Raw genomic sequence first — 25113 nt, forward strand, 5'->3', positions numbered from 1 at the left:
TAAGAGTGTCAGTGTTGTCTGTAGAGACACATTAAATCACTGGATGAAAACAGCTTATAAACTGTTGAAAAAGACCTGGTAACTTTGGCTGCTTAAAAAGTATTCAGAGACCTACTCTTTATATCTTTCAGTTTGCACAAAGGAGTGAATAAAGCTTATAAGCAGCCTTTAAAAATATTTCCCCATTCCTGTATGGGAGTAATTTTTAGTTTATAGTTTTAAGACCAAAAGTCAATCACTAGTTTTTTATCCCCGAGCAAATGTTTACAACAGAGATACTAAACACTTGAAAATAGAGTAGCTTATAATGGAAGTTGACAGGTCATCTTTAACTTTGGAAGGACAAGCAGTACCAATTTAATTAAAGCTGTGTTAAAATAGGACTGTCATTTGTATCACAGTGATTCTCCACCCCTCCGAGAAGTCCTGCTGCCATTTTGTACCACACATTCTTGTCTTGTGCAAATTAATAGATCGTTTTATTTTCTGCAGGAAATCTGAAGACTTTTATAGCAAATCCTCCAGTGTCAAAATGAACACAGGTACGCTGCTTCTGTGAGATTTTTCTTTACTTTTGTGTGTTGTTTAGTTAGCAGAAAAGGTCCCAAATTTATTTAAATTTTCATGAACAAATTGTACTTTAGTTGGTGCTGAACTCAAATTAAGCAAGATATTTTAATAGTATGTCTGCTTATGTGCATTTGTATTCCATATGTAAAATTTACATATGTGTTTTTCTATGTATGGATATATATGGATATGTGAAATATACATGCATGTTTAGCTTTCTGTGCTGAAGTTGTAAATACCAGTTTTGTATGTGTATGTTTTAGGTAAAAATACATAGTATAAGGACATAACAGCTATGGAAAAGTGGTGTTACAGCATCACATTTTCCTAAGAAAATGCACATGCTTTAAAAATGCTTTGTTTTCATTCTCTACAGTCATTAAATTAAGGGGCATATAAATACTACCCTGTATTATTAGCTACACTTGCATAATCAGATGAGGATAACTATTTTGGACTTACAGGGATTTGTATTTTCTCTCAAGTTGCTACGATAGATGTATTGACCAAATGAAGTACTCTACAGGAAGTTACCTTCATGATCTGTGACAATGTACTAATATTTGCTCCTGAATGATTGAAGTCAATAGATAGTGCTGCTGTTTTTGCTGGAAGTGAGAATAGGCCTCTTGAAAGTAGGCTGGTGAAATCCTGGCCTCACTCATGTCAGGTGTAAATTTTCAGTTGCAGTCAACTCTTTATACTCTGTAAGTGAACTGTCTGGTTTGCAGATTAACTGCGGCAGAAGGATAGACATATCCATCCTTTCCAAACCAGTTAGTTCTATCATTGACCATAGTGCTGCACCATGACAACTGACATGACAACTTGAAATAAGCAAAATGTGTTATGTGGGACCTGAGGACCTGAACTACCTCTGAAGCCAGTTTGGGTGTTTCAGCAGCACGCTCTAAAGCGAAGGGATTAGCTTTTCCATGGTATAGGTTGCCATTATCTAGACCACTGTATTGATCAGGGTTCCTGGCTTCCCGTTGTCTCAGACAATGACTGGAACTCAGTAGGACCAGGTTCTTGGACAGATTTTTTTAATACAAAGTTAAATATATTGGCTCACTTGAAACCACTACATTTGTAAATATAATAAGCAGGAGAAATGAAATTTCTCAGTTGAGTTTGTGGTTTATTCCCAAAAGTTTTGGTTGTTCTTAATTATTTTACAGATGCTAACCAGGGTGGTGTGTTTTTCATTTATGGAAATACTATTTGAAATTTGTCCTATCCTCTTGCATTTTTAGTGAAGATGCCTTTCCTAAACACATCAGTCTGTATAATTAAGGTAGTACTGAAATACTGCTTGCTTCATAGAACTGTAATTTCAGAAGTAACTCAGCTAATCATCATACATTTGACTATGATTACGTTGTGCATTGCAATCATATGAATTAAAATCATATGATAGGTGTCATTTTATAGCTTCTACTTTGAAAAATGTGGATAGAGTGGTAAATTGCCAGTTTGTGCTACTGCAGCTCTGAAGTATGACTTTGTTCTATGTTGTACTAAGATTTTTCATGTAAGCTAGAAATTCTCAAGAGAAATAGACATAAGATTTAAGTAATCTATGTGGCTGAATGACTTCTATTGGGGATTGGGAGTCTTCTGATCACACAGGAGCCTTGAAAACAGACTTAAAAGACCTGAACGCACTTGAAATCCTTTCCAGTTACCTAAGGATATCATGACTGTAAGCTGAACTTTAATCTACTCTGCACTTACACAGTGAAAACATTTTTCATCTTGTGTATGCTTGATATTAATATGCATGTTATCAGCTGCACTAAAAGGAAGTATTGACAAAAAAATGTGTTGTTTGCTATCAGTTCCATTGATGTAGATTTTTTCCTGACTGTAAAAAAAAAAAAAAAAAAAAAAAAAAAATCAGTTAGTAGGATGTAAAAGTGAACATCTTGCACCTATCTGTTGATAAAGCATCACTTTACTAAGGAAGAGAGTGACTGAGGTAGAAGCTGTTCTGCATGGTGTTCTGGTCTAGTTGTTTCTTTTTTTCTTTTTTTTTTTTTTTTTTACACTATGCCGTCTTTGAACATAAAATGAGTGCTGCAGTTTTGTTTTTTTTTTTAATATTTCACTGCTTTATAACAGGAATTTGTGCATGATGCAATTGGAGGTTATCAGATACTATTGATTTGCCACTAGTTTGTTTTAAAAATATGCATTTCATTAATTACTCCTGCAGATAAATGATCTCTCTAGTTTGATGCCAGTAACTGCTGAAGTGGCAAAGCTAGCATATATGCAGCTTTAAAAAGAAAAAGTAAATCTACTGCTTAGAGTGGGCTCCTCTAATCCAGTGTTCCCTGTGGCTGCAGACTTGGCAGTCTGTCTCAACGAACGCTGCAGAAGATATTTTTGTCTACAGAGAAAATGTTTTGAAGAGCTTTGGTTTTCAATACTCTACCATATATGGGAGGGATTTTTTAGCATTTGATGTTAATTCTGTACCACATGTTACAAAGGAATATTCAACAGCATAAGGCAATGAAACATGTTTGCAAAAGCAAAGAAATAGACGTAAGATATAGGGGAGGTTTTCAGAAGTACCAAAGGTACTTTGGCTCATAGTTCCTTTTGGTGTTCAAATGCTGTCATAATTTAAAAATAGTAGTCTAATAGAATGTGTGCCTTTTTAAACCCAGACTAAGCAATCATCAACAGAATAATATTTTAAACTATATATAGGGGTTTTCATCAACAAGTCAAGTACTTTACTGATTTGATGAACATCATTAACTTGGTGAGACATTTTGAGAAACTAAGTCAGAGAAAACCTGAGCTACCCATGAAGCTCACATCAGATTAAAACACAGGATAAATGTGCTTATTGTTCATACTGCATATGTGCATGCATAGCTGATGTTGGGGGAGAGGTAATTGCATTGAGGAATAATGAATGGATACAAGTTAATATGCTAAAACAGATTCTTGGTGTCCATCCGTAAATATTTTGGCTGAGCTTCACACAGATTATTCTTGATAAATGCATCTAATTTTAAAATTATTAAACAAGTTAGCTGTTTGCATTAGATGAAGCACATAAAGAACAGCCAAGAGTGAACAAGTATGCAGTTCTGGAAGACTGCAAATATTTTGTGTTTGTTAAAATTATTAACGGAAATCATCACATGGACTAACCTCTTACGTTTTGTCTGGGAGACAAGAATAGAAATTCTTGGGTCCCTGCAGAGTTCCTGAATAGATTGTGAAGCCGCTTTAGATCACTAAAGCAAATTAGGTGGGCTTGAGTGTTTCAGGCATTCTACAAAAAATTTACTTTTTTAATCATTATTTGTTGTAATTTAGCAGCATCAAAGAACCAAATAGTAGGTTCACCTGTGTAGTCAATGTTAGGTTACGTGATAAAAGCTCATCTGCACATCCACAAAGGAGCTCAGAGAAACAGTAGCAGGAGGGGAAGCCCAAATCATAGCCTGCCCTGCCAGGTTACTCCCAGGCCCATCACAGGAGCCATCAAAGGCCAGTCTCCACAAGCCTGGAGGGCACAAGGGCAGGCAGGAACCCAAATTAAGGGCTCCCAAGGAACGAAGGGAAACACAAGGGCCTCCCTTGTCCAGGCCCCTCCCAGGACTGTTCCAGGAGAGCCTCAGCCCTGGGGTCCAGGCATGGAATGAATGGCAGACTCAATGTCTGAGCCCAGTTGCTGGAAGGATCCACCTTGTACGTGTGTGCGTATATATTCTCCTAGTGGACCTTTGTCCTGCTCAGCCGGAGAGGGGAGGGGGATGAGGCCATTGTGCCGTCTGTGTTAGTGTGAGTGCTCTGAGTGTCCATGATCTGTGTGGCCAGCCATGTATGTATGTGGTGTATACATGTGCTCTTGTGCATGTGTCTGCTGGGAACACATCTCCAGACTCGCTACTGGTTGGACCTGGGGACATGGAGAGGCAGCATCTTTGTCTGTCTTGGACTGTTGGATCCAGCACTATATGTTTACCTCAGAAGGTCAGAATGCAAATAGGGAGTAAGAATCCCTGGTCTAAAGACTTCTAAACTTGAATTCACTGTGCAGACAAAGGAGGAAATGATACCGTTCACAAGTACAGTAGATAGAATAATGGTCAGCAAACATTATGTTTGGGTGCCATTTTTCTCTTCTTTGAGCTGTAAGAGCTTATTAAAAATTTCCTGCCCCCTGGCTGCTCTCTCTCACCTCTTCACAAGAGGTCACCATCCTTTCATCTTTGCCAACTTGGTTTATGCCACTGCTTTTACTGACTCTGTGAAACAGCCTTTTCAAAAAAACCCACACCATGTTCCTAAATGAAACATTTAGGAACTAAAAAAAAAAAACAATTGCAAAAGAATATCTAGGCACCAACCGTGCTAAGCCCTGATTTGAGGTGGACTTGCATTTTAGGCAGCTGTTTTGCTTGTGAATTATTGCCCAACTTCATATTCTATTATTGCCTGCAGACCTTAGCTGATTCAGGTCTCCTTTGCTTCAATGTTAAAACAGTACCTAGGAAGACAGGACTCTCGCTCCTGAAGAATTTGTCATGTCAAAAGCATAGAGAATTGTGCGTATGTATGTACATATTTGCACACCTTTCTTTTTTTGTATATGCATACATTTTATGTAGATTGTTTCACATATCATCATTTGTTCCTTGAGTAACAGCTGTGCAATATTAATTGCTTATAGTTTGCAAGTGCAATGAGCAGATGATCATTAATTCAGCCTCCCTTAGTGTTTTTGAATTCTCTGTTCTCTAGACTTAGAGCTTTTTGGTGTTATTTGGACTTCAAGAATCTGGGTGAATATAGTTAGTATTTGCTAGAAATTTGATGGAGCTATGAAAAAGGGATACAGGCTGGAATAAGCCTCTTGAAGTTCAACTGTGTAAGGCCGTGCAGATAAGGGAAGCTGTTTGAAAACTGCCTCTTCAGAGGCAGCATGCGGATTCTTCTGATCCTCATTCAGATATGATGCCCTTGACTTAATGGGAGCCTGGCCTGAACAAAGATGGGAAGACGGAGTCTATCATGCGTAAATATGTGCTTGCCCACACACATTCGTATTCTGTTAGAAATTTTGCACAACTCAATATGGTATATTTGTGCGGTTATGTCTTAATTGAGTGCTAATTGACTCTCATTATTTTGTACAGATACTGAGAATGTTATTGCAGGTACAGACTTGCGTATGGGCTTCTATATATAGGGGTAAATGTTGTATGCACATATGTATATAGTCAGTTACAACATCTGTTTTAGCTATCTTGTATGAAGCCATGTCAAACACTTTGCTAGATAATGGGTACACTAAGTATAAAACTCTGACTCAGTTCAGTTACATTAAAAATTAATCTGAAGCAGAATTTCTTGAAGTTACAAAGACAAAATATTTGTAGTCAGTTTTCTTGTTGTCTTCCTTTCCTCCCACTTCAGTTTCTCTATCCTGAAATTCAGGAAGGTAGCTCTTGAAAAAATACAAATAAAGCATCACTTTTTTGAGTAAAAGATGTGACAGTGTAACAAAATTGTTTGCCTGTTGGCTTGTATTAATCAAATAAGGTATGCTGTCAAAATCTGCCAATATTCGGATAAGAACAGAACCTCAGTATCAACACATCAAATCACCTTGGATTTACTTCTGGTGTATGTTGGGGGGGAGGGAATACAAGAATGGAAAATGTGATTTTCATTACCATTGCCATTCTATATTTATGTAAGCAAACTAAAACAAATGTGCAGATTTGATAGCCATTGACTTTTTCACATGTACAACACCAATAATTACTTGCGGGTAATGTATTGCTTTCAACTATTGCTGACTGAAATCATTTGGCCTTTTGCCTTGAGATTTGGAATTGGCAATGAGTTTTTGGAACCGCTTACACCTGGGGCAGTGGCTCTGATGTTTGCCAACGTTAACAACTACTTAATGCATATCCTGCAAGACTTGTGACCAGAGGGCTCTGCTATTTCGGGAGAATATTGGAATGAGCAAAGAAATACCGGGAGCTCACTTCTCTTGCAGATGTGGCTAAAGATGTCTCTGTGGCTCAAATTACTGCTATCATAGGAAATACTTTCCACTAATAGATTGTAGGTCTTCCTTAAGCATAATTTTATAAAACTCCTTGTCATAGGACACAGATACAAAAAACATTAGGGCCTCTGTTGTAGTTGTGGTTTTTCTTGACTTCAGTGGGGCCCTGTATGAAATTTAAGTAACATCAAATATGAAAATTAAAATTATAGTGAAGAGCCGAAAAATATTCTAGTTAAATATAATCAGGAAGAACATTTGTTAACTTGCTTTTACAACTATGATAGAGTTACTAAAAAGCTAAGTTGTGGGAAAGCTACCCTCTAATAATAACAAAGTATTTATAAAACAGAATGACAGCTCCAAGTGAGAGAGGAGCAGAGAGTAAGGAAAGAAAGGAGTCACACAAGATCCAAAAGAAAGGTTTTTTCCATTCCTGGTTGTTCGAAGTGATTTTAAATTTCTAGTCCTTCCCTCAGGATGTTATTGGGTTCCAGACATACATTTTTTTTATCTTCCATTAGATAAAAAAGAAGGGGAGGAGGGAGAACGAGGATGTTTTACCAAAACAACAAAAAAATTATGCCATCCTTAGTAATTTTGTTTCTTGAGATTAAAGGATCCAAAAGACTGAACAAAAGTACTTTGTCAGCTGATCAAACATAAGCTTAGTTTATGAATGGTGTCTTTCTAATGCATACAATGAAATGATTTTACAGTGCAGATTATTGATTAATATTACTCTGGAATGTTTAATCTTTCATCTTGATTACTTGTTTGTTTTTACTAATTAGCTATAATTAAGCAGTCTTTCAGGTAACAGAATGTATATATTTCCCTAGTGGATTAAGTATTAAATATTGCTTTCTTTACTTATTTTCTGTGAGGCTTATTGTTGTTTAAAGCTTTGTGAAATTTTATGTATTCTGCTAATCTGCAAAACTTGCAAATTTACACGTTCTTGCAGCAGTTCCCTAACTGCATGCTTATTTTCATGTATGTTTGGTGTATCTCACACTGTGATATGTTGCATGTGCTTGCTCCCTTTGTCTGGGGCTGCTGTCTGTATTGTTTTGTGCTTCCAGATAGCGGTGGGTGCGCTCGCAAACGTGCTGCAATGTCTGTCACATTAACAGCTGTGAAGAGAGTTCAGAGTTCTCCAAACCTATTGGCCTCAGGTATAACCGCTAACCAGTGAGATACTACTCCTGAACGGCTTTTCTATAGTGTTATGTATTCCTGCAATATTACTCTGCAAGGAGGAGAAGGGTAACCGTATTTTCTGTTCCACTGATAGGTCAGTTACTTCTACAGTGCTCTTTAAAAAGTAGTCTTAATTTCTCTCTGCCTATGCTTAGTAGCCATTAATGAAAAAAATTAGGAAGACTTAGGAAAAATCGGTTATTTATAAATTAATTTTGCCTTTTATACATATTTTGGGTCTCATGTCCCCTGGTTTTTTCCAAGGTAACATAGCATAGAAATTAGGTTTTGTTTATTACAACCTTTGTTTATTGCAACTTGCTTTAAAAACTCTTCTCAAAGGAAAAGAATCTGAGTGTTGCAAAATGATCGTCAGAAGCCAGATTAATTTTTAAAAAAATCGTTTGTCAAGCATGTTTTCCTAAAAATGTTTAAAATAATAAAAACATGCAGAATATTCAGTAGACAGGCAGAACTGCTTCTTAGCAATACGCATGTCTGGTTTTGCAAAATTAAATCTTAATGGGTATCAGCTGCCCAGGTTCACTGGTGAATTGAGTAGTTGTAGGTATAAATCAGTAGTCTTGAGTGATGTAGACTAATTTACACCAATCTGAACATGCAGTGTTCACACCAAACAAGTATAATATAGGAAGCTGAATAAAGAATGAGCCAGAAAATAATTGCAAGAGAAAGTCTTTGTTTTGTAGATCTTTTCAAATCTAAGACTAATCCCCAGGAATAAGAACTGTTAGAATTTATGAAGCAAATTAAAAATTTGGTTACTACTCTTTGTAAGGGTAGGGGAAGGGTTATTGGGATTACTGCGTATATGTAAACTTAATAAAATTGGGTTCTTATTTCTTAGTAACTCTTTAACAAATGTTTATCATTTAAGCATGCAATACAAGCCTCTTAATGTCTTGCTTTGTGGCACTTAAAATCAGTGGGAAGGAGTGCTCTTAGTACTATAATTATTGTATATTAAAAATATTTTTAATTTGTTTAGAGATGTCATAATTTCAGTTTCTTTAGGAGAAAAAACACTAATATATCTACAAGCAATCCAAAAAACCACTACAATTTCAAATCTGTTCTGTGCTGGCAGTATGTATGTATCGGTTTCTGTGTTTTGCTTTGAAGTGATGAAGAAAGCATCACACATTCTGGTGTGAAGGGGGAGAGAAAATCCTGACAGAATCTGTAGGCATCTTTCTTGGTTTTGAATCAAACCTTTCCTGCTCGTCTTAAAGGAATTATATTTCTTTTGATATCTATATTTTAGATGGTAGTATATCACAGTATTTACTGAGAAAAAAACACAGCAAATGTTTGTTTATTATTGGCTGTCTGAAATAACAGTGATTAAATAACAGTAACTCTCAGCACACTATAACCTTCTGTAGAACTTGTGCAATAAACATTGCACAGTTACCTATGGTCTAATATTCTGAGGTGTGCTTAGGTAACAGGAGGGAATTAGGTAACTGAACAAAGACTCCTACATATTTTTTCAAGTTGTGTCATAATGTTTTTCTTTCTAACACAAATTAATATTGGATGTTTCTTTTTCAGGGTCTGATTCTCAGTCTCCAGATTCAGGTAAATAAAACACTGTGTTATTTATGCATCAGTGTAATACCATGTAAGTGGATGAATTATAAAAATCTTATATTTATTTGATTTCATTACTCCATACATGCACATTCTTTAAGGAAAGCACCACTGAAATTGTAATAATAATTGCAAGTGGTTAAGACCTCAAATTCAGGTCTCATTTGAAAGCAATATTTCCTATAACACAGTATATGTTGTCAGAAAATGAATTGTGTGGGAGAATGCAGACTGCTAATTTGCCACCTTTAGTTTCAGTGGCACTTGCTACTTCATTTTTAGTCCCTTACTCAGGATTGCAAGTTCTGCCCACCCCACTTAGCAGCCTGCTCACATAATGTGTTACTTTTCCCAGCCTCTTACAATATTTTGTCTTCAAATCTGTAACTTGTTGAGGCAGGATAGTATCTCCCTCTATGTTTGGACAATGCCTTGAGGGCTTTTCAGCTCTGAGGATAGAGACAAAACATGGTTGCTTGGTTGGAAAATTGAGGTGTCATTCAGATTTGGAAATAAGATGCATTATTGGAACAACTAATCAGGTATTGCGGTGAAATTTGGTGAAACTGCCATGACCAACTAATTTTACATAAGCTGGGATGTTTTTCAAAATCTGACACAGCTGTGAAGTTCAAGAATCTAATCTGTGGAAGTACTTCAGCCTGCTTTATACAGGGGCTGAAGCACCAACATCTCAAAAGGACTCCCAAGGTTAAAATCCATAGTCTGTATGAATGTTATGGGGAGATATCAAACTGCAGTATTGTCAATGCATGAGTTTTCTAAGTTTTAAAGATAAATATTTTGTAAAGTGCCAGCTTTAGCCCTGTTCTTATAGCTTCCATGGTGATAACAGCAGCAATGTCAGTTGTGTAGTAGCTAAACTTTTCCACAGTTTGTTTAATAGCTGGGTTGCTATGATAGCAATATAGAGATCTACTAATCACAAAAAAAAAATGGTTTGATTCTTTTTTCCTCACAAAAGCTTGGAGATCTTACAATGATGGAAGTAGAGAGACACTGAATGGAGATGCTAGCACTTCATCTCTTACAGCAAAAGGTTTTAGGAGCGTGCGGCCAAATCTACTGGATAAAAAATCACCAACTCAGGTAAAACTGAACACACCAAGTTTTATGCTTTGGCATTTGTGTGGGGGTTATTCTTGGGGGATAGCATATATAGATGGGATACCTCTATGGAACATTGTCCTGATGTCTTCCAGATAGTGTGAATCACCTGTTCATATGGGTTGTTACAAACTGTTTTACTGCATAGATAAAGTATACTCCACCCAGTATGTATGCATCCAGGTTAATTAACAGAAATTACTTTCAATGAACGAGACAGCCAGTTAAATAAAAGTAGGTCATACACAAATAAAAGCTTTCTGGGAGTGTTCCCAGACTTCAAAGAGTATTTATTAATATTTTACACTTGGAGAAATGCATCAGTCATCAACATAGTATCTGAGGATAAAGGTTTATTAATTATAAGGCAGACAATGTTTCTGCCTGTTTTGCAGAACAATATAATTAGAGCATACTAAAAAAACCCTACTTAACTTGGAAACATATTTATCTGTCCAAAAAAGATCAACATACCAACGTCAATACTGTCTCTGTTACTATTTTAATTCAAAGGTTTAAGAGGCTCTGTGTGTTTTATATATGTGTGTTACCTGTGAGTAATAGCTTGTTATCTAAGATCATGGTGTACATTTTGGAAATTACTTACATATCTGAACAATTTCACAGTAATAATTCTTATTCAGTGTAATAATTTTTTTTAAAAGAAAATGGACTATTGTGGGCTCCCTTCTGATCCCAGTTTACTCTGATCAAATGGAACATCTGGCTTTCTAAACACAAGCTGTACAGCCCTGCACAGCAAAAGGTGGTGGGAACCTGACCAAATTGTCCATTGAATTGAGCAATGTTGGGATGAAGCCCCTTAAGTTGCTAGTTCCTTTATTTAAAGATAAAAGTCAAACTGAGTTATATCTCCTGCTAACATTTACTTTCTTTCTGTTTCTTCTTCAATGTTATTTTGCTGTGTGTGGATGCTTTTGGCAAATAAGGCACCTCTGCCACCCCCTAGAAAAGAAAGTTTTCGGAAAGCAAGAGTAACTAATCACAAGAACGAAATTAATGTCCAGGCAGTAACAACTGATCCAGCTAAACACCTTCCCACAGATACTGCCTATTACACTAATGAGAAGTCTGTCGAGAAGGCAATGTCTTCTCAAATATCTAACACAAGTGTGTCCTATGCACAAAAAATCATTAAACCACTGACCTCAATCTCCAGTGCAGGCACAAGCACAGTAGCTGGTATTAGTACTACTCTCCATCAAGGCCAAAGACAACAGTCTCAAAAACGTAGGATATCTACCCTGAAATTAACCCGGACACGTGACCCAGCAAGTAGCATTCATTGTAATACACAGCAACAGCTCAAGCCTGTTGAAGTGCCAGTATTTCCACAAAGGCCTGTCTCACCTGCCTGTAACCCTGTGCCTGAGATACACACAGCATCTCTTTCCATTCAGATAGCTCCCATCCCTGACAATAAAGCAGAGCCTGAAATCCAAGAACATCCACCTAGTATTTCTCCAGACACTTCAAAGATGTCTTCAAAGGATTTGGGACAAAAGTCTACAGTTCTTCCTTCTTCACAGGCTGCAGAATACCATGTGGTATATTTAATTTTTCCATCTTTTATTTTAGATCATTCATGAATCACTTAATAACCGTCTGTTTAGTTATACTTACATTATCAAAGTTAGACCTTGTGTTTTCTGGGTAAAACTACCTGTCACGTGGATCAAAGCAGAAATGAACAAAACCTGAAGTTTTTGCAAGGGTATTGCAAAAAAAAAAAAAAAAAATTTAACCCAGCCGAGCTGGAAGGTAGACTTCTTTGTTCCACTGTGAGCACTTTATGGAGCGCAAATGCACAATAGGAAATTAGTGAATTGTAGGTGATGCATCTGCTTAAGTGGCACTTCCTAGAGGGGCTTGCATTAAAGCATTATGCTGCCATAGGTGCTGGAAGGATCAAGTATGGATAGAAAAGGATTGGGGGGGTTTCTACAAATGCAGCTCTGCCAGTTTGTTAGGGCCACCAAAAAATATATTTTGTCAGTCGGTGCTTTCTGCAAGGCTAATCACTGCTGTCTCCTATGTGTCCTGTGCAATAGCGCTTTTTAAAGAAATTGGGTTGATAAAATCTTTTGTCAACGGCCTCTACATGAAGCATCACAAGGCACTGAACTTTTAAGACCCTCTGTTTCCCGTATACCCTACGCCTACTGAGATGAAAATTCTTTGTTAACTATACTGATCTCATCCAGGAGAAATGGGAGTATCAAGCACACAGTATAGGACCAGAGGAGTCTGAGCAGAGTTTATTGCTATTCAGACAGTTACTGAGTCAAATAAAGTAAGCCTGGGAGCAATAAAGCGGCAGCACATACATACTAGGCAAAAGGAGAGCTCTGAGTAAATGTTGTCATTTCTACTCTGCTTTACCTAGTCATGTTAAGATTTTTCTATTTTAAAAGTTAATTATTCTAGTATATCTACCAAATATACCAGCTTATCTGAGTTTGAAAGCCCTTCGGTTGGAGGTAGGGATTGCTATAGGTCTAGGCATATCTGCCTCAAAGCTTTGTCTGAGCAAGGATCCCATCATGGCGTATTTGTGTTCATCTAGTTCTGCTGAAATCAGTGGGGCTACTCTGAAGTAAATACGGCACAATCATGCAAACTTAAAGTCCGTTGACAGCCCTATTGTCAATAGTAGTAACACATCTGCTCTCTCAGACTGTGGTTCTTTCAGAGCATCACATTCAACCAGGTCTTTATTCTGGAAGCCACAAGCATCTGCATTAGCTACAGGATAGTTTTACAAGTTGTAATATGTCAATTGCCCACTTCAACTCCCAAGCAGAAATTCTGATCAGAACAAAGCTCTGTGAAATTATATGGCAACAATTTGCAATGCTCCTTTTGAATTCACTCCATTAACAAATGGGAGCACAGAAGAATTAATCACATTTGTGCTTCTCAAGATTAGAGACAAAACTATCACTTAAACCCTTCTATTAGGCTACATAAAATTTAGAACACTTTGAGAAAAACAAGTTGCTTTACCCTTGAGAAGAACCTGTTTGCTACTTAGTGATTTTTGTCAAGTAGAACGAGTCAGTTCAGGCAAGAGCCACAGTAAAGAAATGGTGTCAGAAATAGTAATGAAGGCTGAGCAAGAGCTTTTTCTGGTAGATAGGGTGGGTATGAAGATTATAGGAGGCAGGCTTGCAAGCCTTTTAAATAAGGGCATCAAGGGATATGGTCAGACAGTAGAACAGGTGTAGGTGTGGCCAATACAACTTATGCGTCTATGTTTTCTTTTTACTTAAAAATAGTTGTTCAGCCTGTTATCAATATGATGCATTATATATGCTCAGATAAATCAAAATGTCTCTCGAACAGAAAGCAGTTTTATGACAGCTAACAAGAATTAGGGGAAATACCTTTTTTATAATCCAGAATAATACTCAAACTCTAATCAGAATGACTAAAAATAATTTATCTTCTAGCTAATTTTTTTCTAGAATTTTAAAAGTCAAAACACATTTTGCAATTTCTTTTTATTTTAGAATCTGTTTTAGTTTCACTATAAGCTGACAAAAGTCAGAAAAGTAGCTGTGACTTGTTTGGCAATTCTGCGCTTCTTTTTCTGCCTTCTCCTTGGTTTCAGTGTGTGGGAAGAATGACCAGAAATCTGGCAACTGGGTTTCTTTGAATAAAATGATAAAAATTTCAGTTGATCACAGGGATCATTAAGGAATGTAGCCAGCTTTTCAAACTGTATCCATTTATTGATCTCTTGCCTGCAAAATTCAGCTGACATCATCCCTGATGTTCAAATTTGAAATAAATTCTAAACATTAGTATGAAGAGGTGTATCTGGCATCACAATTGAGTCATGGAACCAGTGGGTTTTGCTAGCTCTGTGTTAAAATATGTACCTAAAACTAGAGTACAGATCAGCAGGTGAGATGGTGTAAACTTCTGCATCAGGTGAGGTCCCAAAGCCAAGATGCCATGGGCTACAATTAGAAATAAAGGCTACAGCTGTATGTCTAAAAAGATTTATTTTCTGACTCAGATCTCTGGTTGAAATCTTACAACTGTTCTAACTAATGCCAAAAATTATGATCCCCTTTAGCGCTATATCTCATGGTATTTGCAAAGTTCACGATTTCTCTCACATAGACAAATTAACTTTCAGTATGCTATGCATGATAGTACTTTCATTTTTTTAAATCATTTTAGATTTGTAAGCTCTACAGGACTTTGCACACCCGTTAAAATACTTTTGTATATGCAGATCATAGGTTGTTATGTTAAGCTATATCCTCTAGGGATGCTCTCAGGCTGTAGATTAGGCCTGCCAGCAATGTTCAAAGCTGCCACAGAAACTCTCAAAAACCAAATACATTTAGAAAGGCATTGTAAAAACAAACAACTCTGCCTCTGCATCTGGGTTTATGTATGTGGAGGAGAATGAGGTAAGATTGGGTAATCATTACTTCTTAAGAGGTGGTGAATGAGAAATACCGTGCATGTGTGGGTATCTATGTGTGTAGGGAACATGTACAACTATATTAGGTCACAAAGCAAGGAAAAATACAGCCGAGAGAGCTTGTATGGTCCAAGCTCATGCATAACAATTTTGCAATATTTTTTAGTGTATCTTGTTATGTTTGTGCTCCTATTTGCAGTTCATTTCAGAGCTTATCTGCTGAAATTTTAGGAGCAAGCAGAAGTGTGGTATGACTCACCAAGTGACACTTCGTAAACACTCCTACTCAGAGAAAGGTTAAACCCCTTAAAAATATATATGAAAAGAGAAGCATTCAAGTTACTCAATATTAGTTTTTTACATTATTACAGTCTCAAGAGATGCTACTGCTCTGTACCATACTGCAGATGCAGGAGAAATAACCTAATCTATTTCAACAGAGAAATTAGTATTTGTTAGTATGAGACCGATGGAGGTAAATTCTGTTGTCCAAATTTCTTGTAAGAAAAACTTCTAAACTGATGAAGAATTCTGAGCTGCATCTTCTGAATGGTATTTTTATGTTCATTTTGTTCTGGGTTCATAGGTGTCCTCTTGTTCTAGAAACTGTGCTCTAAAACTAAGGATGCAAAACATTGGTCCTGTTTGTTTGAATTCCACGGATGAGTGAACACTTGGTTTCGTCCTGGTGTCCTGGAGGAATAAAAACTACTATACCAGATGTTTATGAAAGTGTTTCTTTTGCCAGCCTTATAGCTGTAGACAAGTGAATCAAGGAAAATAAGCCTGGAATTCAAAAAATTGTTTCTGAATCGGTTTATCTAATACATTAATGTTTGTTAAGTATTGACAATATATTGAGTGCTGTAGAAGGGAGAGAAGACAGGTTTCAATGTTTTGGGGACAGATGGCAAGCAAAGAAAATCGAGCACATACTTTTCATTTTAAGTTCTGTATCACTAGTGTGGTTTTGCACAAGGACTGAACTCCACCTTCTTATGCTGAGTTTAGAATAAGAGGGCTAGGTAGTAAAAATAGGTGTAGGAATATAACTTGCAGCATCAGTTCGGAGATTTTGACATCAGCTTTTAACAATTAAAAACAGAGGTATTTTTACCCATTTGTGCAAGCGTATGGGTGTAATTTGATTGTTGACTACTAAACTCTGCTATGTATTAACAAAATGAGTTTATTCACTTCTCTCTGAGTCTGCTTATCTGTGTCTTGACTGTTGAAGCAAGGCCAGCACTTTGGTGTCATTAGTAATCTCACACCAGTCCCCACAGATCTTGCATTAAAATGGTAGGTGACTGGTTTTGAAACCCATACTAGGGTCACATGTCTACTTCATGTGAATTGGGTAACAACTGTTTTCTTCAGGCCTGACATTTTATGATTTGATGGAAGGTGAACATTTCTAAGGACCAGCAGAAAGCTGTGCTTGAGACCTTCAATTCACTTCAAGACTGATGACATTTCTCTCTCTCTCAAGCATTGCTCCACAACCCAAGATAATTATGTAGTCTAACTAGTTTTTCATTGGTCTAATTGATTAAGTACTTGTTTGGCATTTAATCCACCTGACTTCTGCTAGCGTTTCTTGTGCTATAGCGATAACAAACCTAATCTGAAGCACACTGAATGGAACTGGTATTAAAAGTTTTCTGGAATGCATTCAGCCTTGTCCTTCTCATATTTTTCACAGTGATGAAAAATATGGATTAGTAGTAGCCAAACGTATCTGTTTAGAGTTTACCAACACTCCATGTTTTTTAAATGGTGTAATCAGTTTTGAAAAATAACGCTGTTTTGAATCACCATTTCAGCCACTCTTTCCCAGAGTGATGGTTATACCTATGACAGAATTCTAGAACCAGGCAGAATATTTGAGTTTTACTCTACAAAGCTGAGAAACTTCATGTTGGGAATCAGTACCTTGAATTGCTGTGTTCCTTCTCCCATGTTGTAATGATAACTTTATATTCTTTTTAAGAATTTGGCTTGATGAAATCAGCTATTATTTGCCAAACACAATGAATTTAATTATTTAAGAACTCAATTTCACTAGCTCTCTGGATGCACCCTGAATATCTGTTCTTGTGTTGTCCATCCCTTCTTTTCTCAAGCATGCAGGCAATCTTCTCAGTTCGAAGCCAGAAGATTTACTAGGTTTCTCAAGTTTCCAAAATTTCCTGTTATTTTAACAATTTAGAGATCAATTTATATATTTTGGCTCAGTCATTTCTTCTGGGGATGCTAAGAGGATATCTGGTCTCAAGAACTTCAGAGCTTTGTGTTGGCTCTGCCTCATAATTGCATTATGATCTCCAGGTTCATGTCTTTTGCTGGAGATCTTGAATTATGACATGGATGATGAAATTCATCATGAATGATGGTTCTGTCTTCCCTTTATGTATCTGTGAGGTGAAATTACTGTTTCTTATATGTGTACATAAATGCAGACATCTTAAACCCCAATATACTATGCTGTAAAACCGGCTGTTTCACATCTGCATATGATTGCTTTTCATTAAATTATTTTAATAGTTCTTTTGAAGATTCCATTGCCAAATTAGTTATCTCTAAAAATCCTATCTCCTTTTACAGTCGTACACTCGATTATTGATTTTCTGATTAAGAAGTAATCTGTTCAGTTTTACTCTGTGGAAAGATTTTTATTTTTTCAGTCGTAGATTTGAAACATTGCTGTGAATAAGATTTGGATATTAAGCTGTTTGACTGAGTTTCTTCACTGTTTTAACTGCAGATTTTAACAGCAGCTTCTGGCTATTTTTGTGTACCCCAGAGGTCCAGTAATGCCAAAAAGTTCTTTTGAACCATTTGGAACAAGTGATGGATATCTGTTCACATGCTTAAGATTCTCTTCTGAAATGCTTATTCACAGGGATGGTCCCATTGACCTCAGTAAGGTTATTTGTGTAAATTCTAGTTGATCTCAGCAAGAATTATAGAACTGGACCCCCAGTGACCTCTTATAAGTAGCACAATCTGGATTGTGTTCCAAGTCTTCCATAAGGGCTTTAGAAGATATTTTCAGATTTTGTATTAAAATTCCAAAATGGCATTTTAATCTGATGGCTTGAAACATTTTTTGAATTATTAGCGTTAAAGACATCTGCCTATTCTGAGCATAGGAAAATAACCATAATATTATTGGTAACAATGTGATATCTATAAGTAAATGTTGCCTTTTTAAGTAGTAATTACTGCATATGGTTTCTTACTGTCCTCTGTTTTACGTAAATTTAAAATCCCAAACGTTCTTCCCCTGCAGTTATTCCAGAGTTCCTCAGCCCTACCAAAAGTGAAACCATTGGTGCTGAAGTAGGCAGTATTTTGACGTACTTCAGGAATTGATTGAAAGCTTGTGGTTAATAGGCAGTATAGAAGGATTTGTGCAGCTGTTTAACAAAGATTGGATGCCAACATGCTTTTCATGTACCTTTAATTAAAAAAGAAGTTCCAGATGCAAAAAGCCAGTTTCAGGACTAGTTTAAACCGAGTGTCCTGTGCCTGATTTGAAATAACAGAACATAAAGCTCATACATTGTGTGGCAGTTTTCAGAAGCACTGTCATGAGGACGTTCCCTTATATTTTTAAGTAACTATGCTGAAGCCAAACAACTAGCATGTTTTGTTTCAGTATGAAGTCATCCCTGTCCTGTTCTTGTGCTCCCAGTCTTTGTTGTTCCTCAGATTTATACCAGTTACCCTAACAGTCCTTGTGTCATCTAATGTTGAAAAGGCTCCTATGCATACACCTTATCCAGTAGGCTGACAGGGTGCTTCCAGGGTGCTTGGAAATTCTAAGATCATCCAAACATTTTTATTAGAGAGGCAGTGGAGAAGAAGTATTCAGTCACAAGAGGCAAAAAAGTCCACAACCTATTGCTTGCACATCATATGAACATTCAATATTAGTGTTTCCATCTAGCTTGCAGTCCTGCCCATCTTTATATTACAGTTAATTTCAAAATGATAGCTGTCCTTTGACAAAAGAGAGCAACATTTACAGAGATCAGACTTGCAGATCCTTTTCTCCTTTTACAAACAAAATGAACGTGACATTCTCTAGCCTCATATTTATGTAAATTATAAAATAGTGTGAACCTTCTCAATGCACAGCTGAGATCATTAATTTATGCCGTACATTATGAATATTCATCCCTAGCACACTATGGTTACTGGCATTGCTTCCACTAGTATTTGATGCATTCATTTCTTTCATGTTTTCCTACTTTAATATAGAGCGTGGTTGATTTATTTCCTAATCCGTGTGAATGTGAACTTCCTCGGGCTGCTGAAAAACTTACACTTTTGTAATTCTCCTACACACAGCAAGAGGCAAAGGGAAAAGTTTTTTATTCATTTGGTAATCTGTTTCTTTTCTTATTTTTTTTCCTCAAATCTCAGCTTGGAAACCAGAAAGTAACTGCCCCTGTGATGGAGGTAAATGCTTCACAGACACACAGACAAACAGCAACAGAAGCTTCTCCACTGCCTCTTCCTCCTCCTGTGGTACCAGTTAACAGAGCCTCTTTCTCACCAGACAGTGGCACCCATCTAGTATATTCTTTGCCAACGCTTGATGATTTTTTGCCTTCACGCTTTTATAAAACCCCAGCCCTTTCACAATTTTCATATAAATGCCCATACCTAGCTTCTGAAAGTATTATCCACAGGAACGAAACAGCCTCTGTAAGCACAGATTCTGCCATGAGTGAGTGCTCCTCCCGCACAGTGAGTGAGTCCTCCACAGCCATTCTAGATGAGCTGCAGACTTGTAGCTATGATACTACTGACTGCTCTGAAACACCTTCCCCAACCTTGAGCCAGATGTCTGCTGTGTCAGATGGCACCACCTTAACCAACACTGCTGCCACTTCTCATGTAATTATGCTTCCTTTTTTCCTCCTCCATTTTGTTCAAACAGGTTGTCAAAGGTGAAAAGAATTCAAACTTGTCTGTTAGTCCATTACACAGACAAGTATTCCGTTAGTAGTTTTCTTTGTTCGCAGTCTGACAGTATGCTTTGCAACAGTTGTTTAAAAAGAAATCATTGGCATAGCAGATTTGGTAATAGGAAAATGATACCAAGTTGTTGCACAGTTGTGTATGGTCAGCTAAGGTGTATCAAACACTCTGCTTAAAATAAATGAAAATAAATTCAATAAATACCTGTTCCAAATGCATTAAAAGCAAACAGTCTGTAGAGTTTGAAGAGGTTTGTTTAAAATACTGTTAGCACCTTACAGGTTTGTGGAGTTTGTAGCCTCTGGGCTACCACCATTTTGGTTTATACTGAGGTACAGATTTCAATAATATAACTTGTAAATTCATAGTAAATGTTGGCAATATTTAACACAGTTTTTTCCCCAGCCATGACCATTGACTGCATGAATCTGTTTTTCTCTCCTCTAACTAACCTTTTCCTCTCCTAAGCACAGTTTCTTACAGGAGTGAACTTCATAAATAATCTTGTAGTACCCAAGTGTCCTGTTACTTTTCTATTGGTTAAGTCAAGGAAAAAAACAGCATGCAATTAAACATTTTATATGTACATTCACTTTTCTGTACCTTAGTACACTCATATATGGGTAGAAAAGAAGGTATGGAATTTGGGTCAAATCCAGATCACTTCTTATTTCTTTTGAGATTATCTGCATGATTAAAATGAGTCAGAACAAAGCCTTCATTTAGATTGAGCAATTCATTGCTGAATTACAAAGCAGAGATGTTCTGAGACCAAAGTTTTACTGGGTCACAACAGTGTTCAAACTTTGTACAAATACTTCAGCATGCTATCATTTTCAAGTCTGAAAAGAATAAACAATGTCTATTTGATAAAAAATATTTTGAGCCCAAACTTGCACATGGTCACTTGAAAAGTCAATGATCTGTTGTCAGTGCTCTGGATACTGTTAAAAAAAATAATATTAATAACATGCATGTAAAAGCTGTCATTCCTAACTGTTGTAACACAGCTCCGAAACGTGGGGTTTTTGTTGGGTTGTTGGTTTTGTTTTGTTTTTTTTTTTTTAGAGAATCAGTACTGTGAATCTGCATACAGCCCAGTAGTTGTAACCAAAGGTACCATAATCAGTATAGACTGGTATGTGTAAATAAGGCACAATCACTACATGACCATTTACTAGCTATGGGAAGCATGGAACATTTATATTTTCTTCTAACCTACTTCTAAAATAATCGGCTAACTGTATTTGTTTTCTTTGAGCACCATTTTTGTAAGCTAAAGTGAACAGTCCGTCCTTTTTTCCTTTTTTTTGGGTAGCCTCCCTGTAGAGGGATATGTTATGGTCAGGTCTGACCACTACTTTCTCTCTTAGACGTGGCAGGGATGAGCATAACAGTTGTTCACCATTAATGGACAAAGAGAAAGGATGAGTCTCCCACCAAAGGACAGAAATCCCCAAACAGTCATAAGAGCCCCACAGAAATTGAACTACTGGCAAGACCCACCTCTACAGTGTAGAAAAGTCTTCATCTCCCGTCCTCTGTAGAGGAGGGCCAGGTGACTATAAATGTATCCATGAAATGAGAACATGATGGGGAAGCTGGTGGCACACACACGTGTGCTGCCAGTGGCTCTACTCCTGTAATGATCTTCATTGTCAGAGGAGACTCCTCTTGGTTTTGTAGATGAAAACTGCTGAGAGAACAATAAAAGTAATATAGGATTGTGCCATCCAGCACTGTGCCCACATAAGACGGAACCACGCTTTCAAAGACATTATGTCCACGTTGGGGATGTTTGTTTATTCTTGAGGTCCTTAATGACAGCTTAGGCAAAAAGGTTTTACAGCGGATCTTCTGAGAAGAAGAAACAGTATCAGGAAGAGCTGAATCAACAAAATTGTAAAATATTCCTGGCAAAAGGCAGAGCTAAACATAAAACTGTGGTTAATTGGCCATACTTTTAGTCACAGATTACGGCTTCTTTGAAAACCTGAAGTATGAGAATTGTAATTCTTATTTGGGCTTATGCTTAGAATTGAAGTTAAAATCGGAGAACAGTTGGTTTTGGAAACTATTTTTTCTGATTCTATTCCAATTATGAACATTTCCCTTATAAAGTAATTTTCATGGGTTCTTTTTGTTTATGTAGTTTAAAATTGTGGAATGTAATGGAAACTTGGAAATGGAAGTACACATTAGATTTTTACCTTTTCCCAAGTTCCAGGACTGTCTCAAGCTTCAAGAATTGATCCTGAGTATTTTAGCCTAACTCAGTGTCTTGAGGCCAGGAGTGTGCTATGCAGCATTGTTGCACAAAACTGCTCAGACATTTGTAATGGGACCTCTTTCCCTTTGCTGCCTGCCTCAGCAGAGAGAAAGTTAGAAAGCAGCTCCAGTCCCAGATAGATGCTTTTCTCTGCTCTGATTCAGAAGTCCAGAGAGCCACTCTTTCTGATGCTCCGGCAAATTAAAGGAGGCTTAAACCTGGCACCTAGGAGGAATCTTTACAAGAGTTTGATTACCTAGCAGCAGAAGTAGGTGGCTTTGCTAGCAGTGGAGCACAGGTATACTGGAGAAAAAAAATAAATGGAGGAGCCTAGGGAAATGAACAGCATGAAAGAGATGAGGATTGTCTTCCCAGTAAACTGGGAAAGAGGTACATTTTGGTGAAATAGTTATTTTCTGTATAATCTTATTTTCCCACAAAGGAGATTACCTAGGAAGGTAAAAGGTCTAATTCACGAATAGTCATCTTAAAGCTTTCACTTCCTTGTAAAATCTGGGAACAAACTCTGTCACCTGGAGCAAAAGCATCACATTCTCAGACTGAAATGTCAGTAGCTCCCAAATGATTCCAAGGGCAGGAAAGGCCCTTAGAACTTGAAACTTCACAAATCTTTTATAGCTATCCCTCTCACCAGTGCAAGATGCATCAGATAAACAAATGCAATAGCCACCTTCACGGAAACTTTCCTCAAAGAGGAAGTCATTAGGAACTAAGAAATTATAGCTGAGCTGATATCCTCTCTAAAACCTTTAGAAGCAAACCCAAAAATGTCATATATGGATGTGCCACATATACATTTATGACTGATGTTCATCAGCTACTTGTGTGGATCCTGTTTTCATAATATTGTGTACTACTTAGTGTAAGAGCCTTACTGTCTAACCCAGCTATTTGGTAAAGCCCCTCACAGGAATATCTTAATTTTTTATTACAGAAATTCATAGGAGTAGCTTTCCAGTCTACAGAGAACTCACACTAGTTCTGTTCCTCTCTTCAGAGAAACAAAAGCCATAGTAAATGAGTGTAAAGGTGTAAAGTTCTGAACATAGTTGCACCCTGCCTTCCCTAGAAACAAGCTTTCCCAAAAAGACAATATGCAGGAAAAGAGAATGGGTGAACCCCTGAAATAGGGTAGAGATGGCTGGCCTCATCTAGGAACCTCATCTGAAAACATGGCTTCATACCTCTTGAAATGCTATCTTTGAGCTCATGTAGCTTTTGTATTCTTACAGCTCCAAGTTCTTTTGGAGGGGAGGATGGTGTGAGAAAAGCCACCTTAGTTTACATTTTGGTTCTTGACTTCATTAAGAGAGGAAACATTTCTGCATTAGAAGAGATGTTACAGAGAGCTTCCCTCCCTTTTCTGCTGAAATATTCACTACCCTCTCATTTCATTCAATGCTTTCTCAATATCTCTGTTCTGATCCTTGCAATACTCCCCATAAAAATGCTACAGCCCAGATGTGGGGGTTCTAAACCTGGGGGCAGGGAAGCAGATTGTTTCAAAAGTACCTCTTGTGACTAAAGCTTGTGATGCTGCTATACTGCCAGCTTACTTAGCTTTCCCATGTTATTTATTTGATTTTGTTCTGTTGTTTTGTGGTTGTAGGTTTTTTTCTATTGGTGCTATTTATTTTTATTGTGATAGATTACATATCAGCGTCCCATAGTCACTCCAGCTGGCTTCCATTTTTTAAAGAAGCCTTGGCTCACTCTCCTTAGCTAGTCTTAATGAGACTTTTGCCTTCAATCTGCACAGAAGTTCCCATTAATATCAATAGGGCTTGAGCATGTGCATTAAGGGAATATGTCTCTTGAAGTGAGTGATCTGTGGCACGCAGCATTTGTCACACAATGAGAGGAACTTTTACTGCCATCTTCATTATATATTGCTGTCAGACCTCTGCAGACCTTGTTTGTGCCATCTTCATTGCCTTGACTGTGCTCTTTCTGTCACCTTCCCATGACTTCAGCATGCTTCACAGACAGCACATACAAGGAGAGAAGCGGGGAGGTACAAGGTATATAAGGAACACATTCTGCTCCCCTTGTGATGAGTTTTGTATTTCAGTGAATGCAGATGCCATTATGGCTAGGTACCTGACAACTGGTAATTTTTGTGTGGATGACAGTCTTGGATCACTCTTTGTTTGGGATGGCAGTCGGAGGGCTTTGTGTGTAGTTTAATGGGATATTGTTTTGTTTCTCTCAGGCTCAGATCACGGTGAATGGGAACTCTGGCACTGCTGCCAGCCCAGTGAGTCACTTTCAAAGGCCTTTTTCCCCTTCTTCAGCTTACCCTCCACCAGCTTCACTCAATTCCAACATTGTTATCATGCAGCATGGCAGGATGATGGGTAAGCCTCACACAGAATGTTTGCTTTATACATTACGCAACATATTCCAATTCATGTAGCGAAGACTGCAAACAATTGCAGAGTGCTTCACATCCATAATGAAGGTATTGTCTATTTATCTACCTTGGGAAGTAAATGCAAAAAAATAATAGCATTTATTGTTAGATACAGTAGTGATCCTGAACTGGAGTTACTGTTAAGTTTTATTACTTACGTGTGCAAGAGTGACCTTTTGCCACCTTTCTACTACCTTTACTGAGGAAAGAGCATATATCAAAAGAGCTCAACCTGTGCAGCCCCTTCAGATTTTGCCTTAAGAAACCAAGGGCCAACTTTGTACATTGGTTCTCCCCGCAACTTCCATAATCTTCAGTAGAAATACTGCTAACAAAGGGAGGGGCTCTGGACTTTTAAAAACCTAAAGCCATGTCAATCTATAATT

At 37.3% G+C, this 25113-nt stretch overlaps 1 protein-coding gene across 7 annotated transcripts in view; it reads left to right on the plus strand.

The window, feature by feature from the left end:
- The first annotated feature begins 490 nt into the window (after positions 1 to 490).
- Positions 491 to 25113, plus strand: part of SORBS2 (sorbin and SH3 domain containing 2) — an 85073-nt gene continuing 60450 nt past the window's right edge. For 4 of the 7 annotated variants that reach the window (XM_050895339.1, XM_050895340.1, XM_050895341.1 and 1 more), the window contains exons 1-5: positions 491 to 542; positions 7708 to 7800; positions 9401 to 9427; positions 10425 to 10549; positions 24527 to 24671. In XM_050895339.1, the coding sequence (XP_050751296.1) occupies positions 533 to 542; positions 7708 to 7800; positions 9401 to 9427; positions 10425 to 10549; positions 24527 to 24671 (400 nt within the window). In that variant the 5' untranslated portion in view covers positions 491 to 532. Of the gene's footprint in view, positions 543 to 7707; positions 7801 to 9400; positions 9428 to 10424; positions 10550 to 24526; positions 24672 to 25113 lie in introns of those variants that run through there. The other 3 variants (XM_050895347.1, XM_050895344.1, XM_050895348.1) reach the window with 2 other exon arrangements.

Source organism: Gymnogyps californianus, chromosome 4, assembly GCF_018139145.2.
Source record: "Gymnogyps californianus isolate 813 chromosome 4, ASM1813914v2, whole genome shotgun sequence".
NCBI lineage: Eukaryota > Metazoa > Chordata > Aves > Accipitriformes > Cathartidae > Gymnogyps > Gymnogyps californianus.